At 39.6% G+C, this 23,634-nt stretch overlaps 1 protein-coding gene across 2 annotated transcripts in view; it reads right to left on the bottom strand.

Moving 5' to 3' along the window:
* The window catches only part of mpp5a (membrane protein, palmitoylated 5a (MAGUK p55 subfamily member 5)), a 65,594-nt gene that overhangs the window by 3,348 nt on the left and 38,612 nt on the right, over positions 1–23,634 (bottom strand). For both annotated transcript variants that reach the window (XM_037071071.1, XM_037071072.1), the window contains exons 4-14: positions 20,367–20,467; positions 8,180–8,287; positions 5,846–5,923; positions 4,596–4,736; positions 3,020–3,181; positions 2,626–2,703; positions 2,303–2,486; positions 2,044–2,115; positions 1,869–1,940; positions 1,358–1,525; positions 1,130–1,219 (exon numbers count right to left, since the gene is read on the bottom strand). In XM_037071071.1, coding sequence (XP_036926966.1) covers positions 1,130–1,219; positions 1,358–1,525; positions 1,869–1,940; positions 2,044–2,115; positions 2,303–2,486; positions 2,626–2,703; positions 3,020–3,181; positions 4,596–4,736; positions 5,846–5,923; positions 8,180–8,287; positions 20,367–20,467 — 1,254 coding nt within the window. The remainder of the gene's footprint in view (positions 1–1,129; positions 1,220–1,357; positions 1,526–1,868; positions 1,941–2,043; positions 2,116–2,302; positions 2,487–2,625; positions 2,704–3,019; positions 3,182–4,595; positions 4,737–5,845; positions 5,924–8,179; positions 8,288–20,366; positions 20,468–23,634) is intronic.

Genomic DNA, 23,634 nt, shown 5'->3' with positions numbered 1-23,634 from the left:
TTGTGATGTTGTAACATTTCATTTTCTGAGTTCAGTTGGAAAATTATACTTCAGCTTTCAAACCAAGGGCTCACTTTAGTTCCAGAAGTACGATACCTGCACTGTATGAGTAAGCAAGGCACGACATTATTTTTGTTGTTTTTTTAATCTTCTTAATGGCACCATGTATGAACATTTGGAACGAGATATAACAGATATATAACAACAACAACATTAATTTACAGTTACAGTATCTGGGTTCTTTAAATGATATGACTTGCAGTCAAACCACATTGAACAAAATCAATCAATCAATCAAACTTTATTTGTACAGGACCTTTCAAACAAATGAAAATTCAAAGTGCTTTACAAGTGACTGAAAAAAAACAACATAGGACATTAGGAAAACTAAGACGGATTTAAAGACTAATGCACACCAATTGCAATAAAATGACTAGTTAAAATAATAAAACATAACATTTGAAGATAAATAAATATGAAGTAAATTATTTTGTGTAAGTTAATTAAAAAAATACTAATAACATAAAACAGAATACAGTTTTTAAACAAAGCTAATATTATCCCTCCATTGCCATTTTAATCCAAAGAGGTTACCAGAATCAATTCAAAAAATGAAAGTTCCTTTTCAGAGAAATGTTTTTCTGTTTCACTATAAAGCACAGAGTTTACCAGTGTTTGAACTGTGCTATGTAAATGACTTGTCTTGTGAAGTCTGATTGTCCTCAAGTGTTCCATGAACAATCACTATTTGAATTTTTTACTAGTTACTGGATTATTAAGATGCAAGGCATTATAAAAAGCTTATACACACAGTTCTGTATATACTACACGTCTGCATAGCTGTAATATTCATTCCACCCCAAAAACCACAGAGCTCACTGTCTGCGTTCCTACCGCAGTCACTTGACACTTTTGTCTGTGTATTTGTGTGTATGAGTGCTTATGGATGTGTGTGCATTTTCACATGTAATATTATGTTTCCCTGTTTTTACAGACTTGTTGAGTGTACAGAGACTCTCTGGGTGATGTGCACTTTAAAGAAACTGAAGCCGAAGTTGAAGTTAAGACTGAAGACTGTCAGACCAAATAATCATTTCATATCTGTCAGTATTCAGTCACAAAATCTTACCTACTGCCTGTTCTGCCTCAAAGGTCTGACGAGACACAAAGTGGTAATCCCGACCACTCAGCTCACCTTCTCGACGGCTCCGCGTGGTGTCTACAACACACACTCAGGTTAGTACAAAAACACATAGAAGTGTATGCTTCAATGCACAGTGTGTGTGTGTGTGTGTGTGTGTGTGTGTGCGGGGGGGGGGGGGGGGGGGGGGGGGGGGGGGGGGGCTGTCAGCCTTACGAGGTACAGCTCCAGCGAACCGTTCTGGTTGGTTGCTGAGCAGCCTCTGTCTTAGCTCTGTCTGACCGCAGCTAGTTGGACCGATCAGTGCAATTGGCCGCTTTCTGTTGGCTGGCTGGTGGTAGAGAGCCATCTCCTCATACGTGAGAATCTCCTCATTATCAAGATCTGGGCAAATGAAAAGAAAGAACTGAATGAAAAAAATGATGTTATGGTCCAGAGGAAAAACTGTAAGTAGACAGATTAGAAGGACAAAGTGAAAATATAAAGCAAAGATGGGTAGAAACAAAAAGAAAACTTTTTTTCTATACAAGTGGGTTTGATCATGCAACAGCTATTCAAACTCTAAGCTGATACTGAAGCAAAAATGGTAACAATGTTTGTTGAAATATTTAGTCCAATGTCATAAACATTTCCTGACAATTTAGCGTGTATGACTACATGTTTATATGCATGAGAGTTGTTCCCCTATTACATATGATGACCTACAAGACAGGCAATCAGGTCATACCATCGTTCCTGTGACTGTTGTAAAGCAGCTTCTTTCTTTTCCTCTTGTTCTTCTTTGCACACCACAGCTTCCCTAAAAACAAGCAGACAATTTCAACTTCACACTGTTAAGCTCATCCATGAACACATCCATTTTAATCACAGTCATCAGGTGAAAGAGTTACGTTGGAACTGACCTGATTTCTCAGGCTCCTTGTCTTCCTCTATGGTTTGTTTCATGGCTTCTCTCTGCTGCTGGAAACTCTTCCCTGTGGGTGAAAAATAGAAAACATGAGAGAAAACAAAGAGCAGTCATGTGGTGCGGTACGGAGTGGGACAAACTTTTACGCAGTGGAGTTACAACCAACCAGCTTGCATTTCACTAAACGGCCTTAAAATGAAACTCAAAAACAAACAAACAAAACAAAGATCTGACCCACAGACAAACAGACGTACCTGGTACAAGTCCAGCAAGTGGCTGGTTATCCTCATCTCCATCCCTGTAAGCCTGCCACCAGTTTGGGTCCGACTGGCTGATGATGTGGAGAATATCTCCTTTCTGGAAGGACAAGCCAAGCTCTCTGCACGGCACGTAAGGGTCATCTGATGGGTCATAGTCGAAATGTGACTTCACATGGATCTGGAGGAGAGACAGAAGTGACATGGAGATTCATGAGAAGTTGGACTGGGTTTATATTTCCAACAGGAAAACAACTGAGACATCTTAGAATCAAATTTCTGTCAACAGAGTATTATTTCTAATTTGATGCAGAACTCACCACATTTTCTTTGACAGGAGGAGGTTTGCTCTGAGTGCTGGGAATAAGAACAAAGGTCAGGATGCCGTGCATGTCCGCCTGAAAAAAGAATGAGAGAAAGAGAAAAGCACTTCTTATTTATCAGCTTGGCTTCATCACCTAAATTGTAAACAGTCAATTGCTTTGCTTATTGCTTTGTTGCTCTTATGCTATTGTTCTTCATGTAATAAAAGCAGCAGTAAATAAACCCATCAACATGAAGAAAACTGTTGTACGAAATCTTAAAACAATTCAGAAATCAGTGTGATGGAGGTAAAACAAGATACTGGACAGTAAAACAAGGCTATTTCTTTAGATGTATGCTGATCATTACATTAATGAACTGTGTTAAATATGTGCACATGGACATAATTACAAGAATATCAAAGACTTGGTTGACATCTTTCCCTCTCATCTCAATGCCATTTATCTCCAATATTTCATCTCCTTCAGATAGAAGTCCACTCCGTTCAGCTGCTCCGCCTCGAACAATGCGACTGATCACTACACTGTCCATTTCATTACGAACAGTTGCCCCCTACAGGAGACATACAGAAAGACAGATGGACATGACTGTGATTTACTGTATACTATACACGGAAGACAATGCATTTAATGAATGAATCTGTTACTGACACATCTATATCTATTTAAAGTTTACTTATCCTGACGGTAAGCTTAAAATATTTAACAGAGAGCAAAATCAGTGTGTAATATTTAAAAGAGGGCCTCAATACCATGATAACTTGACACATTTTACTTACTTCAAATTAGGGTTGCACAATATGGCAAAAAATCATATAGAAATTATTTCTGACGATTATCAGATGATTGCGTACATTTCTGATTTGTGGAAATAATCATTTTTCCATTACAATTTTCCTTTTCACCCATAAATCTAGACTCAGAATCATGATGATGGGACAATTGTATGGGTCTAAAACAAATATTTGTTCTTACATCTGGAGATGAAGATTTATAAGCTATCTCTGAAGTATTACAGTACATCATTATAATAGTGTGTTGTCAGACATTTTAACCTTTTCAAAAAACTGCATCTTCTGTGATTTGGATATTGCACTTGACCATTGTGATAAGATTAAAATGAATCATTCAGTCCAAAATCTAATTATGTGTTTCTCAGAAGCATAATTATGACTCTGGGAGGGTATTTTACATTTTACACAATTGTTTGCCAAATTAGAAAAGCAAAGTAAAGTGGTCTGTGATGCTTTGTGACTGTAAAATAAATAGCTTGAATAGACTTGAAGCCATGTACACTTCATGCTGTATGATTATTTTCAAGTGATGAAGAAATTTCAAGTTTCTTGTTTTTAAACAGGACTTACATTTGCCTTAATTTTATCCTGTAGTGTGTTCACTGAAGCCAATGAGTCTCCACATAAGTGACAGTAGCAGTTCTATTTTCTCTTCACTTGTTCCCCTAAGCCAGTCTTCAAAGACTTTTGAGTTATTTTCTCTATTTGAGTTGTGCCAACTACAGCATTTAAAATTTTTCAGACTTTTTTTTGCCCATTATAATGACATAGTTCCCAAATGCTACTAGCTAATAGAGTAATAGAATTGTGGGTTTAGTGATCATGAAGGGTTTGTTATCCAATAAGCTTATTATCTGTTCCCACTTATCCAGTGCAGGGTCACAGATTGGCTGGAGATAGATGATTCTAGCACAAAGCAGGTGGAAACCTGTACATCACAGCTCTGACATATGAGGCTATACTACCATTACACTTCAGTCACATTAACCTTACCTAACCTGACTGTGGCAAAAAACTCACACCTGGAAGACACCCATGTGGACAGTGGGAAAACATGCAAACTTCCCACAAAATAATTCCAGTCATCATAATGCTAATGAACTAAAAGGTAATCTGGAGCTCTCTATAGATGAGTGTCTTTCTCCTTCGATATGAATGAGTGTTGTATCTTACCAGTGGTATGTCTTGGGCTTTCTCTATACGAGCTATCTTGACAGTCTCTCCTCCCCACTGAGTCAGTGTTTCTCCTTGGGTGAGCAGCGGCTCAGGCTGCATTTCCCTCTCTGCTATGTCGTCATGGGCCAGGAGCAATGACTACAAAACACACATACAAACACACACAAGCCCCTTTTAGACGACACATTTGCAGCAAGGCTGCAATCTGCCGCCTTGTGTACGTGAAAGGGTGTAAAAAAGGTGTAATATTCCTTCTTTTCAAAAAAGCCACCACTGGGGTAGGTATAGACATGTGACGTGACGTGAAGCATGAAGTTGGGCGTGAACAGTGACTTACAACCTATGTGTAGGAAGAATAGTTAGCCCTGTGATACCAGTGTCAGTCATAATTGCTACGCAGCTGCCAGCTCAAGGCCGGCGGGATGCGGCATAATCATGAGTAACCACTGCCTCGTCATGGGTGCTTCCCCCCTGCCGTGGTATTAAATGTCCCGACACTTGATATTTACTTAATTATAGACCCGTGGCCCATTTTCTCGCCTCCTCAGTCAAACACATGCCGATGTTAAACCCCCGCTATTAAAGGAAGGGGTGCCTTGTGCGAAGGGGTGCCTCGCCCCCTCCATTAGCTGCCTCAAGCACCAGACAGCTAACAGGAAGCAGGTCGAATTTGTCTTCAAAATAAGAGCTTTGCATTGGACTCCACTGGAGTTTAAAACTGGGTTCTGAGCGGGAGGCTTTTAATTTGAAAGTAGCGACCATTAGTAGCCTGCCGCTACAACAACAAGCAGACAACCAAGACAGCTACAGAGACCGAGGAGACGCTAGCATCCCCCGGGGTTCAGCGGCTTTCCAGTTGGTCATCTTGATGTCTGTGGATGAAGTGATTGACTGACTGCTGTGATCAGCTGTTTCCTGGTTTTAAAACAATGTGGGTCATCGACACCTCCGCCCATCTCACGCAATTGCCAGCACATCGATGACTTGGATTTACATAGCAATGGAGGTGGCAAAAAGTGTACCCCCTGAGGCGTCATATTGGTGGACACAAACAGACCCCTAACATACTGCTTTCTGTCTAAATCCGTGGACCCAGCTGTAAAAAGGACAGCCAAATTGGCGTGTTGCTGCCTAGTATAAAAACAGCTACAGAGACACAAAGCTACATTACTGGAGCAGTGACAGTCATTAGGAGATTCTTTTGTATAATTGATCTTACAGCTTTGTGTGTTCATGTGCGTCTCTACCTGGATGTGCGTGTCAGACAGCAGGTTGTGGAGTTCAAGTCCCTCTTTGTTTTGACTTGACTGGGTGAGATTTCTGACCTAAAACCATGGCAAAACAAAACAGCATTGGTATCATCATGAGAAATTCTGCCATAGCTACAACCTAGATTCCCAAAAAGTTGTGCCTTCCGTACCCCTGGGATTCATGTCTATGTGATTTGCCATACAAGCTTTTAGTTTATGCGTAACCCCTATCATCCACTAATTGACCATTTACATCCACCAGGCGCTAGTTAGCAACTAGCTTATCGCCATTCATTACTCACAATTATTCACTTTCACTTTATTCATGCTTTTATAAAGAATTCACTTGCATCACCACCATGTTGTGTTATCAAACAGTGTTAATTTACTTGAATCTAACCACATTTGCCGTGAGAAAATAACTTACATTTATGACAGCATCTTGACAACATTGCTTGCCTTCAGTGTTGACATCTACCTGAGCTGGCATATTAAGGTGCAAAGTTCCTTGTTTGTATGTTTAATGCTTGCATCTTGAATTGGTCCAAATATGAAGCTTCAGTAGTGAGAAAATTCACTTTTGGTTTCTTAAGTTATAAGAACCCTGTCACATCGTGGTGAGGTTGTCTCGTCTTGGTATCTGTCTTGTGAACTTCCTGTTTTATTTTGAAAATAACTCTCCTTTCGTTTCAGGTCACTTACCCTTCCTCCTGTGTCCATGGTCTGACGTCATCCCTAATCCCTGATTGTTTCCACCTGTGAACCCCTTCCTCATGTGTATAAAGTCTGCGTCATCCCCTGTCTCTGTGCCAAAGTATTTTGTCTTTATGTCGTTTACCGAAGCCTTTGATCACAGCCTTGTTCCACGCCTTGTTGAGAGTTTGACTCATAGATGGTTAAGTATTGTTCATGTTTTATTTCTTCTGAATTTTGTATCCTCGAGAAGAGTGATTTTGATTTGTATTTTCTGGTTAGGATTTTGAGTTGAAGTTTTACAGCCTTTTGTTTTCCTCGTCACGAGTGAATTTTTGTTGATAAATTATTTAAGAAAGAGTAGTTAATTTTCATAGCCTCTGAGCTTTCTCTTCGGAGTGTTTTTGTTTTGTAATTTTGATATCTATGTATATATTCAAGAACAGTGTAGGTTTTCCTCCTGCGGGAGCGTTTTCAGTTTTTCTGTGTTTCATGTTGTTTGTCTTGTTTGTCTCGCAGAGTTTCATAGAGTTTGATTTGTCATTCTTGCTGGAGAGTTACAAATTCAGAATAATAAAACTTGACACTACTGCTGCCATTTCCGCATCTGAGTTCTCTTTTCTGCCCGAGTCTGACAAACCCTTCCTTGGGGGGAAACAAAAGACTGGGAAACATGTGGAGTACTCCACAAACATGTTTGGAACTACTAACAGGTGAAAGTATCATGATTGGGTAAGAAAGGGTCCTCAGAAGGCTCAGCTGTTCACAAAACAAAGTTGGGGCAAGGTTCAGTACTTTGTCAGAGTAATGAACACAGTTCATTTGCAAATGACTGCAATCAGTTTTTAAATTACATTTTACAGTGTACCAACTTTTCTGGAATTAGGATTGTGTGATATATTATCAACGGGGCAACTGCAGACATTTCTGAACATCACAGTGTCATTTTGCATTAAGAGATTATCTGTCTCATTATATTCTAATACCGTTTCATGCTCTGACAGCAGGTTTAAATCCCACAAAGGGACATCATATAAAAAAATAACAATGTATGAAATAGATGAGGAGAATTAGAGGCTGACTAAGATGTAGCCTGAAGAACATTGGTGAAATTTCTGCCTAATTTGAAAATGTTTTAAGAAGTTATTCAAATCTGCCCCTGGCCTAAAATAATCTAAAGCTAGGAGGAGAAAAGTTATTCAATAGACTGTGATGAAGTATTTTGAGAGCTTGAAATTCCCCTGTCCACTGTGACTGTTTTTAGTTTCATGATGTCTTCTCTACTACATTAACATTTACAAAGGTATATGTATCTGGGAGTACAGTATGAACCATAGCTTTTCTTCTCTAAAAGACACATGCAGAGCAGGGTGGAGGGATGCCAACATGGAGCAAGAATGATGTGCTGCTCTTCACTGAGATCCCACTGAAATGAGGCATGAAGAGCTCTCACAGCTTGCAAACTCAACACGGTGGACTCAACAGCACTAGCGTTTAAGCTCTAATTGATCCTGAATGGAGCTGCTCTGTCTTCAACCTCGTTATTAGACACTTGCTGACCTCAGCTGTTGGTGTGTGAGTGTGTGTTTGTGTGATGACCATGATGAATATTTATTTCACAGACAACATATGTGTTACCTCCAAGGCCAGCTGAAGTGCCTGCTGTGAGTGTGGGTATGGAGGTGAGGGTCGGTGCATGCTGGTGGCCACAGCATTATGGATCTTCAGCGCTGACTGGAAGTCAGACTAATAGGGGAAAAGAGATAGATCAACAACCGTTACTGAACAAAGAAATGCTAAAACTGAAATGCTGAAACTAAACATTAAATACATTTGGCAGAGTGAGGAACTCCCAACTCCCATCACAGAACTGATTTAGTTGTGTATGTGACAGGCCATCCCTTCCATAATAACCTTTGTCATAAGTCCTCCTGGCCTGAGGGGTGATAGTGTAGCCTCTAGTGTGCCACAGGAAAGGATAAAGAAGTCGAGCTGGCTGGAGTGAGATACCTCATACAGCCTGCTTGACAAATACTGACATGAATGCCACACTATAATTTTACATCATATATATATATATATATATATATATATATATATATATATATATATATATATATATATATATATATACACACACACATACATATATACCCACTATACATATATATATATATATATATCTATATATATATACACACATAAATATATACACACTAGACATATATTTAGACATATAGAGATAGACAGACAAAACAAAATCTCGTTATCAGTCAAAAACAACAACAAAAATACAAACTAAAATGAAATGTTGAAATGTAATTTCCATTTTGACATAAATTAAAATATAGTTGTTCCTCTTTTTGTTTGCCTTCAAACATTGTCTCCATAACTTGGCTTCTTGTGCTCACCCAAAATCCACACCACTCTAAGTGAGCACTTGCTTTTTATTGTTGTGTCATAGCTTTGACAAGAATACTGCTTGGAGCTTGATATGACATTTTCAGTGCATTAATTTTTGTTGTTCTTACCTCTGAATTTTGAGGAAATGTCTCCTCAAAATTCCTATGCTTTGTCTCATGATGCCATTTCAAATTGGAACTCTTCATCGCAGCTATAGTCTCCTGGCATATTAAAGGATAACTTCGGTCGATTTCAACATGCAGCTTTATTGCTCAAGCTACCCTTGACTTGCCAGTACTGAAGACGCGAACACTTTTGGTGCAACCCTTACAGGGCTCCTTGAACGGAGAGTTAGCTTTGACAGCTAACAGCATGGGGTCAGAACTTTCAGCGATCGTACGCAGACAAGCTAGCTCTCAGTGCAAAGTGAATAGACGCATAACAGGCTATTGTAAGGCTCATGGCTGATGACAGGCTGTAACATGGACATGTAAGTTACGTTATGAACAAAAAACGAAAATGCTGGAATATGTTCCTGTCTGAAAAATTCAAGTTTCCATCTCTGCCAGTGAGGGAGTAAGCACACGCTCGACGGATCAACTAGTTTGGACTACAGGAGGACAGGGATGTAAACAAACCATTATGTAGCTGCTTGCACACTGTTTTAACCACTTTTTTAATTCATTTTGAGTCATACACGCTAGCAGTGCTGTGTTGTAAAGTGTCTGCTGATGTTGCATAACTTTTGGGGTGAGATTTGGAGCATGTTAAGACGCTTAAAACACAGTGTAAACTTCTGACCCCATGTTGTTAGCTGTCAATGCTAAAGGCCCCCACACACCACCCAGACGTCCAACTGCCTTATCCGACCACTCTCCGACCACTGTGTTGCCTCTTGTCTGACCCGTTCGGCAAAAAAGTTGCATTAAACACAGCGATTCGACGTACTGCCAGCTCCACAGTAGCCAGTGCTTGCGTGAGATTTAATAAGTGGCTGGCTCTAGTGTTAAAGACGCTGGACTAGAGGTTTATATACGCAAGTCTCTTTACTTTCGATCAAAACTATGAGGCATTACCAAATGAACACAGATTAATTCGTCCTGAATGGACATAACAGCTAGTCTCATGCCAGTACTCCAAAACATGAAAACAAGACAGAGCGGAGAGCGTAGAAAACCAATGCGCACATAGTATTCCGCCCCTCCCACATACCACGCTTATTCGCTAGGATACCGCCAATCAGAGAATCCTATGACTCAGACGTCCGAGTCTCTCCTAATGCCTCAGACGTCCAAAGGTTGGGCCGGTGTGTTCCTGCCTTAACTCACCATTCCATTCAAGGAGCCCTGTAAGGGTTGCACCAAAAGTGTTTGCGTTTTTGGTACTGTCAAGTCAAGGGTAGCTTGAGCGATAAAGCTGCATGTTGAAATCAACCAAAGTTATCCTTTAAGCACATGGGTCTTGTGCTGGTTGGAGGGAGAATAAATGCACATTTTTCATTCCATTCTTCTTTGAACTGCCAATTTTCACTGTCCACTTTTCTTTTAGCAGTGAACTTGGAACATGCCATTTTTGTGCAATCTAGGCTTCTACAGCTGGCAAAATGTCAATATGCGAACTGCTCCAAAAACTAACGTGAAAGTTAAAAATTGCGCTCGCAGCAGTGAGTGATACAGCTGTCTGTGTATCGTTGGCATGGAGACAAGTCCTAGTATACACGTGCTGACCCAACCAAAACACATAGTGAAGGAATAACAGTTCGGGGGCCACAAGTAGGAGGCCGTCGGGCTGGATGCGGCCGGGGGGCTGCCTATTGAGGACCACTGAAATAGACCATGTAGCTGCAGAGATATACTCTATTCATTATGGGCATGTCATTTTCGAGCAGAGGCCTAGGGCTTAAGAGGTTAATGTATTTACCTCTCTGGCATTATTATTATTATTATTATTATCATTATTATTATTATTATCATTATTATTATTATTATTACTACTACTACAACATAGAGCAGAGATAATAATAATAATAACAATAATAATATTAATAATAATGATAATAATAATCGTTATAATAATATTATTTATTCAAAGTAATATTGTTTATTACTATTATTAACAATAATTATTATTTACAAATGTTTATTATTATTATTATTATTATTACTACTACTACAACAATCACAGCAGTAACTATAACAATAATAATAAAAGTACCTATAACCATGCTCTTAAAGATAGGAATAAACATATGCATAAAAATAGTTTAATTAAATAGATGCAGTCATGTAACCAGTCCAGAAGTATTATTTCCAATAAAACAATTAAATGCTAGTAGTTTACAGATATTTTCAGTAATTTTAGGTTTTATTTTTAAAATTACAGTTAATTAACCGTAATATAATTAATATATTTTTTTTAACGACAATTTATTGTATTTGTACATCTATACTATAATTTTACATACAAGTTTCTGACCGTTTCATTTTTATTGAAAGTAAACTTTCGTCCAGCAACTGGGCCTCACACTGTCTTTTGCCGCTCGCAGACCGCCTGTTGCCCAGTTGCGCTAATGGGTAGGGATACGGAGGTTCTATGGTTGAGAAAATGTAGCGCCAAAAGAAAGGCCGGTCTGACGGCAACGTAAAATGGTGTGAATTTTCCCTACACTTGAACTGTTATAGATTTTTAAGGTGAGCCTTGTTTTAGGTGGTTTATTTCACTTTTTCTCTGGACCCCGTTCACTGCAGTACAAAGCTGAGCATCTGGGCTGGAGCGGCTCTCTACTTCTTCAAACTGAGGCTGTGCTGATCGGTGATTACGGTAGGGAACAGATCGACTATAGATATGTACTTTGTATGACCCCACTTAAAAAAACACAAACTATCACTTTAAGTTCCAGAGATCCTGTATATATGTGAAAAAAAATGTGAAAAAGTGAAGTCTGAATACTTTCTGAACCCACTGTTTGTGTGTAAATAAATAATGAAATAAATAAAAAGGTATACAATATAATAATATATATTTTTATATATTTCAATTTATTTAATTGCTTATTTATTTCATTATTTATCTCATTATTTATTTCACTTCTTGCAATCAGACTAGGCAGATTGAAATTTCAAAATTCACACCTATTTCCAGTTCGCCTCGTCCCGCTCAAAACAACCAACCTGCAGGCTGAAAAAAACAGAAATTGGCCAGATGTTTGACAAGTTTGTAGAATGACAAAAGGTTGGGATTAGTGTCTATCCAATCAGGTTCGTAGTGGGCGTGCCATGAGTCATGAATGTGGAGACATTCCCTCATGGATGCATAATCATCAAGGATGTATTAGACTGCAGCTGGCCTTATCTTGGTTACAGTCGCAGTGGCCATGTCAACCAAACACTGTTTGTCCCAGATAATACATGTGAATGATATTTTCAATATGTCCTACCTCGAGTGGACAGCTTTGAAGCTAATGTTAGCATCCCTTTGATAAACTGCCGCCATAACATTAGCTATTGATAGCAGATAGCTATCATTTTGTATGGTTTTGAGACTAAGTGACGGATCCGTGCTGTTGTTGTTTATTTGGTTTCATCACGAGAATGAAAGTCTGCACGTGTCAACACGCCCCCAAGACATAAGGAGCTTATTAAAAAAATTAACAATAGTATTAATCGGTCAAAGTTCGGTTTAACAGTTAATTGTGTGCATCCCTAGTTTGTTTGTTTGTGTTTAAATAACGTTTTGAGTGTTAATCTCTGGGTCTAACCCTAACCCTAACCTCTAGATGCCTGCCGGTTACCATATTAAGTTTGGTTGCCTAATTGTTTCATCTATTTTTAAAAAAGCAGAATAACTGATGTCATTTATTTTTGTGTTTCCTGTTGAGCTTTAAATACTGAACCATTTAAATCAGAAATTAACCTGTTAAAAAGGACCAATTTGTGCTCTTTTTTTGCAATTTAATTTTACTGTGCAGAAAAGTATTTTATATATATATATATATATATATATATATATATATATATATATATATATATATACATTCATTACTCCATGGTAAAAAGTTTATCATAGATTGCTGCTTATGTCCATGCAGTAGAATAAGAGGGGACTTTCCAGTGCTACTGTATGGGCGGAGCAGGGAGCCGTCTGGTTTTTACAATTAGGGATCGTGACTGAAAACATGTTATTTGGGCCAAGGGTTCAAAATAAAAATATTCCTATTTCTTTTTTTTTCCTTTTCATATAAAAAACAGTCAGCCTTAGCTGTTTTGATGTGTAATGACTTACTATCCTTTTAACAATATTTGTTCAGTTTACTAAAATGACTGTTTGATACCCTAAATTTACATATATTATCTTTGAATATACCTCTTAATGTATTATGATGTACAGTGTTCCATCATCCAATTCTCTAAAAGAACTAATACTGTAAATGTACAGAGATTCCTATTTGATTAAAGGTACATATTTTCTTTATATGTTGTGTTACTGTGTTTTTACTTGGTAAAACTACATTCAAACAGTAAATCAGTGTAGATGGACAAGACGGTTTCATGAAATGACTACTAAGTTCTCTTAATTTACAGAGATTGGCCTTAAATGTAGCTATTTCTGATGTCTTTGCAATGTATTTAGCTCGTTTTTCCACTGTCCAATGGTTGTTTTTTAATCTGCTAATTCTCTACATTTGAAAACATTTATTTTTAGTTTTATGAACATAGTTTGTTTTATATGTTATAACTTAGTTATTGTACATGGGAAAAAATAGTATTTTAACATGAAATTATTGTAGATAGACTTGGCTGTTTTTGAAAATAAATACGTTGTACGGTGAAATTACAGAAATTAACCTGAAAGATATATAAAGATATATGTTATTTTACAGTATTATTGGCATTTAATCAACTATAATATACTGCGTTTTAATTAATTTTGACTGTAAAATCTACTCCTGTTTTTTTTTTCCACAGTTATTGTATGTAGTTGTGTGATACAGTTATTTACTGTAATTTTACAGTATCCGTTTGGAAACTTTGTTGCCAGTGCTTTTACCTTTTTTTGTTTTTGTTTTACAGTTTTTTGTAAACTGTAAAATTACAGAGATTAACCTGAAAAGAATCTGATTTTTAATGTTTTTTGACATGATATGTATGTTAATATACAGTATAATCAGCATTTATAAACTATAATATACTGTATTTTCATCAATTTTGACTGTAAAATCTAGTCCTGTATTTTTACAGTTATTGTAGGTGGTTCTGTTGTTATGTTTTTTTACTGTAATTTTTCGGTGTCCGTTTGGAAACTTTGATGCCAGTGCTTTTACTGTTTTTTCTTTTTTCTTTTTTTAACCTTTTTTTATTTTTATGTATTTATTTATTTTTTACAGTGTATGATTGGTGAGCAGTGCCAGGTGACATGTAAGTAAGTGTCGGTTGTGTTCTGTGAACAGTGTGTACATCTATCTGTGTCCTTAAATCCTTTTTTTGGTAATTTCTAATCCGTGTAATGTATTCTATAAAATATTTATACTGAATGAGCTGTAGATTTGTGCTTTTGCATTTGTTGGAATTATTGCTGCAGGTTTGGGTCGCAAAGTCAGGGTTGGTAGTGATTGAGAGATCTTGTTCCCATTTGGTGATTGGAAGGCATTGTCTGGTTGTTGTCTGGTGTGCTGACATATACACTGCATGATGAGGCACCTTTGAAGTTAGTAATGCTAAGTGCTTTCCACCAAGCTATCAGAGATGAGGGTATGGTTATGTACTGAAAACAGTGGTATTGGTATTGATGGCTTGACGGATAAATGTGTATGTCTTTGCATAGGGTTTGTTCAGTTTTTAACCAGAGAGATTCTAATTTGCCATTTTTGTGAGGTATTTGAGTTGATTGGCAAGGTAATAAAGTTCAAAGTTCTGAGCTTCCAAAAAGTCTTTTCTGTACTGCTACATAATAACATTGAGCGCAGCCTCAAAAAACATGTTTTATGGGTGTGGAGAAATGCCAGCTTGTGGACAGAAATTCAGAGCCCTTTTCAAATTACAAACCCCAATTCCAATGAAGTTGGGACATTGTGTGAAACATAAATAAAAACAATGTAAATAGAACAGAATACAATGATATGCAAATCCTTTTCAACTTAAATTAAATTGAATACACTACAAAGATAAAATATTTGATGTTCAAACTGTTAAACTTCTTTGTTTTTTTGCAAATATTCACTCATTTTAAATTTGATGCCTGCAACACATTCCAAAATAGCTGGGACAGTGGCAACAAAAGACTAGGAAAGTAGAGGAATGCTTAAAAAACACCTGTTTGGAACATTCCACAGGTGAACAGGTTAATTGGCTACAGCTGAGTGCCATGATTGGGTATAAAAGGAGCATCCCAGTAAGGCGTAGTTGTTCACAAGCAAGGATGGGGCAAGGTTCACCACTTTGTAAATAACTGCACGAGCAAATAGTTTTACAGTTTAAGAACAACATTTCTCAACATACAATTAGAAAAAATTTAGGAATTTCATCATCTACAGTACATAATATCATCAAAAGATTCAGAGAACCTGGAGAAATTTCTGCACACAGCAGCAAGGCCGAAAACCAACATTGAATGCCTATGACCTTCGATCCCTCAGGCAGCACTGCATTAAAAACCGACATTCTGTCAAGGATATTACCACATGGGCTCAGGAACACTTCGGAAAACCACTGTTGGTTAACACAGTTCATCGTTACATCTACAAGTGCAAGTTAAAACTCTAACATGCAAAATGAAAACCCTATATCAACAACATCCAGAAATGTTGCCAGCTTCTCTGGGCCCGAGCTCATCTAAGATGGACTGACGCAAAGTGGAAAAGTGTGCTGTGGTCTGGTGATCCTACATTTCAAATAGTTTTTGGAAATCATGGACGTCGTGTTCAAAGAGGAAAAGGACCATCCTGATTGTTATCAGCGCAAAGTTCAAAAGCCAGCATCTGTGATGGTATGGGGGTGTGTTAATACCAGTGGCATTAGTAACTTGCACATCTGTGAAGGCACCATAAAAGATGAAAAGTACATACAGGTTTTGGAGCAACATATGCTGCCATCCAAGCAACATCTTTTTCAGGGACGTCCCTACTTATTTCAGCAAGACAATGCCAAGGCACTTTCTGCGCGTGCTACAACAGCGTGGCTTCGTAGTAAAAGAGTGCGGGTACTAGACTGGACCTAGACCTGCCTGCAGTCCAAACCTGTCTCCCATTGAAAATGTGTGGTGAGTTATGAATCGTAAAATATGACAGTGGAGGCCCCAGACTGTTAAGCAACTGAAGTCGTATATCAAGAAAGAATGGGAAAGATTTCCATCTGCTAAGCTTAAAAAATTAGTGTCCTCAGTTCTCAAGCGCTTACTAAGTGCTGTTAAAAGGAAAGGTGATGTAACACCGTGATGAACATGCTGCTGTCCCAGCTCGTCTGGGATGTGTTGCAGGCATCAAATTCAAAATGAGTGAATATTTGAAAAAAAAAAAAACACACAAAAAAAGGTTATCAGTTTGAACATTAAATATCTTGTCTTTGTAGTGTATTCAATTGAATATGACTTGAAAGGGACTTGCAAATCATTGTATTCTGTTCTATTTACATTGTACACAACGTCCCAACTTTATTGGAATTGGGGTTTGTATTAGCAGGTATAGGGAGTGGATATGATCCAAGCTGAACAAAACTTGAAATATCAGCTTTGTTTTTATTGGCTTCACATCTTTATGTTTCCATGGCAACCTGGATGCAAGAGGACGCTGATGTGAATATTGCCGCTTTTCAATCCATAGCGAAAGTGCTTTTTCTGCTGAAAAATGAAAGCCAAGTTGTCTTTACAAGCTGTCTGGCTGTGCTACAAAACTGTGAAGGCTACACACCTGAACAATTGGACTCACCTTTCTCTGCTGATCAGCTGTTAGCCCCTCCAATCAACTGTTAGCCTAGCAACGCTAACTTCCAAACTGGCGTAACCCGTAATTCTCTGTGGGCTATCCAACATTACTCCGTTGGTCCTCTCTCCACCACAACCTCAGGATTATTCCCCGCCTGGCTCCTGTATCGCTCTCCTCTGCTGCTGTGGTTTCCCTGGGCTTGCGGGGATGTCAGATGGTTGCTACTCTGCCATTGCTGGCATGGTCTTCAAATACTCAGCGCAGGAGCTCCTGGACCTTTGCTGTAACTTCACCCTAAACTCTATCGCTGAGATTCAATTTCTTGGTCTTCTTCGTCACGCCCGCTATATGCACAGGGCCTCTAGACGCAAGTTAATTTATATGGACAATGCTATTCCCTGCAGCGCTGACTGTGGTGCTGAAATCCCCTCTGTGATGACTGACAGGCGCTCCATTGCACCGGCACAACGTCATCAAAACCACCGGTGCACACACTGAGCAATCTGAGACCCTTGACTTGTGTGAATAGCGCTGTTTCCTCCACATCCCCTGCATCAGCATCTGCGAACACTGCAGCTTACATGCTGCTGAATCCTCGTTCACTAAACAACAAAGCACTACTCATCCATGACATCATCACAGACAGGAAAATTGATTTTCTTTGCCTAACTGAGACATGGCAGCATCAGCAGGACTTTTTAAGTCTGAATCATGCCACTCCCTATGTGTAATCCAGAAGCCCCGCTGTAAGGGCTATGGTGGTGGGCTGGCAGTCATACATATAGCCGACATCCTGGTTAAACAACTTCCAGTGCTGAATGTCGCCTCATTTGAGTGTGCAGCCTTCTCTCTGGCTGGGCATACACAGCTACAGGTTGTCCTCATTTACTGCCCTCCAAAAGCCTCCTCCACTTTCCTGTCTGAGCTGTCTGAAGTACTCACCTCCATCTGCTCCATGTCTGCATCTACACTCCTGCTTGGTGATTTCAACATCCATGTGGACTCCACCAGCTGCCCCTTTATCTCTGAATTGATGTCACTTCTGGACTGCTTCAACATCACACAGCATGTTAAAGGTCCCACCCCTGTCAAAGGGGATCTAGTGTGCTCCACTGGCGCAGCTCCCTCCCATCAACAGTGCTTGGACCTTGCTGTTTTTGACCACTATGCCATCATTTTCACTGTTCCTGTCCCTGTGCCCAAGCAGCGCGTAAGTCATAACAACAACATCACATACAGGTACATCAAGACAGTGAACACTCTGGCCCTGACCAAAATCCTGGAAACCCACCTGGCCTCTGATCCCCTCGACACCTCACTGGATGGGCTGGTGGTCAACTATAATGCTGCTATCTCCTGGGGTCTTGACTTCCCTGCCACTCTTGAACCTGGACCTGGACTGTCTCCTATACCCATTCTGCCCCCGGTTCACCACTGAACTCTGTACCCATAAGACTACTGGTCGCTGCCTGGAGAGGCTCTATAAAAGATCTGGCCTCACCGTCCACCATGAAGCCTACAAAGTCCACGTTAGATCTTATAAAGAAGCTCTCTCCAAGGCCAAAACAAACTACTACTCAATCCTCATTGGAGACCAGCAAAATAACCCCAGAATGTTATTCTCCCCCATTAACTGGCTCCTTAGCCCCCTCCATTTCTCCCAGCTTTTTGGTGCCCCTGACCTCTGCTTCAGGTTCCTGGACTTCTTCCAGGAAAAGGTGGCTACCATCCACCAGCAATTCCTGGCATCTGCCACCACCCTACCAAATGCACCTCTGACACAGACAACTGATCCTCCCACTGTTCGCCTGCCCCAGTGGACCCTCTCCTCCTTCTCTCCTGTGGACTCTATTTCTGTTGCTAAGTTGGTCTCATAAAGCAAAAGCCTCCACCTGCTCTCTGGATCCCATGCCAACAACTCTGGTGAACTCCTACCTGCTTGCCCTATGACCCCTCATGGTGGACATTATCAACTCATCCCTAAAATCTGACATGGTACCGTCCCTCTTCAAAACAGCTTCAGTCACTCCCATCCTCAAGAAGCCAGGTCTGGACCCAGATGACTTATATAACTACCGGCCGATCTCCAACCTTCCTTTCCTAAGCAAAATCCTGGAAAGAGCAGTTGCCGCCCAACTCCAGCAGCACATGTCCATGAGCTCTATGAACCGCTTCAGTTTGGCTTCAGGGCACACAATTGCACAGAAACCGCCCTCATCAAGATCACAAACGACCTCCTCATCGCTGCCGATTCTGGCCACATCAGTATTCTGATCCTCTTGGACCTCTCAGCAGCCTTTGACACAATCTCCCACACCATCCTCCCTACAAGCCTATCTGACTACCTTGGACTCACTGGTACAGCACTCTCTTGGTTCTAGTCCTATTTCACCAACAGGAAACAATTTGTCACCACTGGAGACTCCAGTTCGACCCCAGCTCTAGTCAACCAGGGCGTGCCTCAAGGCTTTGTGCTTGGACCCCTGCCCTTCACAATCTACATGCTCCCCCTTAGTGAGATTATTCGCAAACATGGTCTCAGTTTCCATTACTATGCTGCACCAAACCATCCACCCAGCTACCCCCACAGTCACTGTGGATGACATCAAATCTGCTCAAACTAAACACCAATAAAACAGAGCTCATGGTTGAGGCCTCCAAGGAGAGAAGGTTGGAGATCTTCTCCTGTACGTGGACAGCTGCTCTAGCTCCCCATCCATGGAAGAACCCAACCTGGGTGTCATCCTTGATTCCACACTCTTTTCAATCGCACATAAAATCCATCACAAAATTAGCTTTTCATCATCTAAAAAACATCTCCAGACTCCGGCCCTCCCTCCTGAATCTGTGGCTGAGACCCTCATCCATGCATTCATCACCTCCCACCTGGACTACTGTAATGGAGTCCTGTCCAGGCTTCCTTCCAAAATCCTGGACAGGCTCCAGTATGTGCAGAACTCTGGGTCCTCACCCGCACCAAGCCCTGGCAACACATCACCCCCACTCTCACCTGCCTTCACTGGCACCCAGTTAAATCATGCATCACTTACAAAATTCTCCTCCTGACAAACAAATCTCTCCACCCGCCCCCCCCCCCTTTTAAAAGAGACCTAAAAACCCATCTTTTTAATAAAGCCCATCAGCTCTAGATCCAGCCCAGTAAAATCAATCAACTTTTCAATTTCTTTATCTTGTATGCATTTCTTTGTTTATCTATGTATTCTTTGTTTTGTTTGTTCCACCATTATTATTATTATTATTATTATTATTATTATTATTATTATTATTATTATTATTATAGATAATAGCCTTCAGCCTCCACTTCCCACGGTGAAGCCATTATTCCAACTGTGGGAATCTTTGGTTGGTGTTGTCATGGATGCTCCAGCTCAGACAGCAGTGATGACACTGCCTCACCTTCTTAAATCCCTTCAATCTGAAAGTTTGAAATATACCACACTTACATACTGACTGGAAGATCTGTCCATCTAATTCCTTTTATATTACCTTGTTTAGTAGTGCAAGAACCAGCTCTATGTCATTCTGACTCTGCTGGTCGGAAAGGCAGCCTTGGACCTGCTTCAGTGACAGCAGCAACTCCTCTAACTCTGCAGGAAAAACACAAGCACTCACATGAATTACTATGACTTTGAAAATGGTAGAAAAAAAATCCAACAAACTTTAAAACTAGAGAAGGCAAGTTCTTCAGTAGTTTTAAAGTTTGTTGGATTGCTGGTCAACAGGTTTTGAATGCTCCCTGTTGACCAGCTGAAGCCAAATGCAGATTGCTGGCTGTGAAAACTTTGAATAATGCCCACAATATCTAAAAACTGTGAAATAATGCAGGGTTTGTTGAAAAACTAAAGCCAAACTGAATTGGCTGTAATTTATATTCAAAGTCTCGTCTGAAGAGAATGAAGCTTTGTAATAGTTGGGTGAGAATGAAGCATTAAAACAGAATATAAAGCTTTGAGCCAAACTGCAACACTTGCTTGAATTTGTGTTGAAAAGCAGCTGATGGAGTATGAAGAGATGTTACAGTCATAATGAATCAAATACTCTGAAATCAGACGGAGAAATTCAATAAATCTCAATATGTCGATGATTGGGAACATTTATATATTTAAATGAAGTTCCTGGCTTGAATGAATGAAAAGATTATAGTTAAATATAGTTAAAATGTTGGGAAATATACTGTGTGTGTTTGTGTTTTTGTACATGCACTTATGCATGCGCTGTATATGTGTGGTCACGTGTGCATGCTTACATGCGCATATCTGACTGCATTTGTGTGTGTGTGTGTGTGTGTGTGTGTGTGTGTGTGTGTGTGTGTATTAAATTGACTCATCAATGAATCTGTCTGTGTTGGCCCAGTTGATCTCGGTTGCCATGGTGATGGTAACCAGGTTGGTCCTGGTAACGGACTGTGAGAGTTGATTTAATAGTTATTTCAACTGAGGCTCACCTCACTTTATCATGCTTCTCCCTCAAAAACAGTAACTACTATCACTCAAATAATGACATAGTAGAATTATGAGAGTCTCATGAGCGCTCTGTGAAATTTTTCTGTGTGTGGTCAAAAATGTCTGTTGTGGAGCAGTTTAGAAAAGTGCCTCCATATATTTCTTTCTCTCAATTTAATGGGACCTAATGCGGCAGTTGGTCTGTGTTCCTGTCGATTAAACACCCACCGAGCCAGACATTTTTGTCCGATTGCCCCCAGAGCTGTACCTACAAGCCGATGTCGTTATTTTTTTGCCGGAGTGAAAACTGTGGAAGGGAGGGCAAGTTGGAGACAAGGTTTCTGTATTTTTTGAGCTCATCCCCACTCTGTCAGTTGGCTCCTCCACTCTGGCTGTCAGCACTCCACCACATATACACTAATGCAAACATCTCAAAGTGGCTGAAAAGTTGCCAGTGTTTGAACTGCGACTGTGCAAAAAGTATGAATGCTGTGAAAAAGTTGAGGAGAGAAAGTCCTAATCTTTGTGAACGTTTCACAGTTTGAATGGATTTTCTATGTGGGGGTGTGAATGACTAGATGAGCTTTGAAAATGCGAATTCCTGTGTGAACACAGTGGGAATGCTGATGGCTGAAGCGATTTCAGAAATCTGCTGAATGTACTGCCGGAAATGCATAAATGACCAATGAATGGTCAAGAATTTGCAGAAAAAGCTGAAAAGGCAGGACGGCTGAAAAGTAATAGGCTAAATGGGCTAAAAAGTTGAACATTTTGATAGCTTAACATAAAGCCGAATGTTTCAAAAAGCTGAAAAGGCTGAGAGGCTGATTATGTGAAAAAGCTGAAAAGTTATAGGCTGGAAGAGCTTAAAAAGGTGAACATTTTGATAGTTGAACAGCTTCTCTAGCTGCACATGAAGCTGAACGTTTAAAAAAGCTGAAAAAGCAGAAATGCTGAAAAGTAATAGGCTGAATGGGCATTTTGATAGCTGAACATGAAGCTGAATATTTGAAGGAACTGAAAGGGCAGACAGATGAATATCTGAAAAGGTTGAAAAGGCTGAAAGAGATTAAAAGTTGAACATGTTGACAGCTGAACAGTTTCTCTTGCTGCTCATAAAGCTGAATGTAGGGAAAAAGCTAAAGTAGAAAGATGAATATTTTAAAAAGCTGACAAGGCAGAAAAGCTTAAAAGTAAAAGGGCTGAAAGAGCTCAAAAAGGTGAATGGTTTGATAGCTGAATAGTTTACTTAGCTGAATATATAGCTGAGTGTACGAAAAAGCTGAGAAGGCAGAAAGATGAATATTGAAAAAGCTGAAAAGGCTGAAAGGCTGACAAGTAATAGGCTGTATAGGCTTAAAAAGTTGAACATTTTGATAGCTTAACATAAATCTGAATCAGTATGTTTACACGCAGAGCTTAGTCAGATTACAGCCATAGGTTGACTATGCTACTCAATCGGACAACTGCAATTGTCTGAGTAAACATGCCGGTTAAAAAATCAAATTATTGGATGAAGCATGTCATACCCCAGTGCGATAGGTGGCGTTATACCCATTTCAACTAGGGGTAATAGAGCCACCTCCAGCTGATCTCTTTTCGTCACCAGCAACAACAAACACTGCCTCAGCATTCGAGAAAGATGGCGTACGAAGAGCAAGACGAAGCTACACCATTTTGTACATGGTGTACATGATAATTACACAAACTAGATGCCCAATTTTTTAAGGAGCTGAAAAGGCAGAAAGATGAATGTTTGAAAGGCTGAAAAGTAAACAGTGGAAAAGTAAGAGGGCTGAAAGAGCTTAAAAGGTGAACAGTTTCTCTGGCTGCACATACGCTGGAGCAGTAGCAGAGCAAAAGCTGAAAATGTCCCCATAAGAATGAATGGGAAAATGCCTCCCAAACTCCTGCGATTTTTAAAAAGTGTAATGGTTATCGCCAAAATATTATATATTGTTATATATTGATTAACAGGAGACAATGCTGAACTCTGTGATGTCTTTTTTATTTCTGTAGAGTGAAAAATGAGGGCACTAGAGCAAGAGACAAAACAAGTAGTATCTGCTCGCCTCCTGAAATCTAGGCTCAAAATTAACATTGTGGTTTATGGGGGAGTTGCTTGAGTGCTTGTCGCTCAAGGGCTTCTACATCCAAAAGTCCTACATCTGAAATAAGATATCAGATTTCCTACATTTCTATGTACATATTGTCTATGTGAGTAGAAGATGTGAGATCCAAATCAAGCTGAAGAGAATTCTTTCTCTAGTTTTTCCAGCTGCTCTCCACTCTAGTGATGATGTCATGCACTC

The sequence above is a fragment of the Acanthopagrus latus genome, chromosome 16, assembly GCF_904848185.1.
Source record: "Acanthopagrus latus isolate v.2019 chromosome 16, fAcaLat1.1, whole genome shotgun sequence".
Taxonomy (NCBI): domain Eukaryota; kingdom Metazoa; phylum Chordata; class Actinopteri; order Spariformes; family Sparidae; genus Acanthopagrus; species Acanthopagrus latus.
This window is presented reverse-complemented; position numbering and strand designations above follow the sequence as displayed.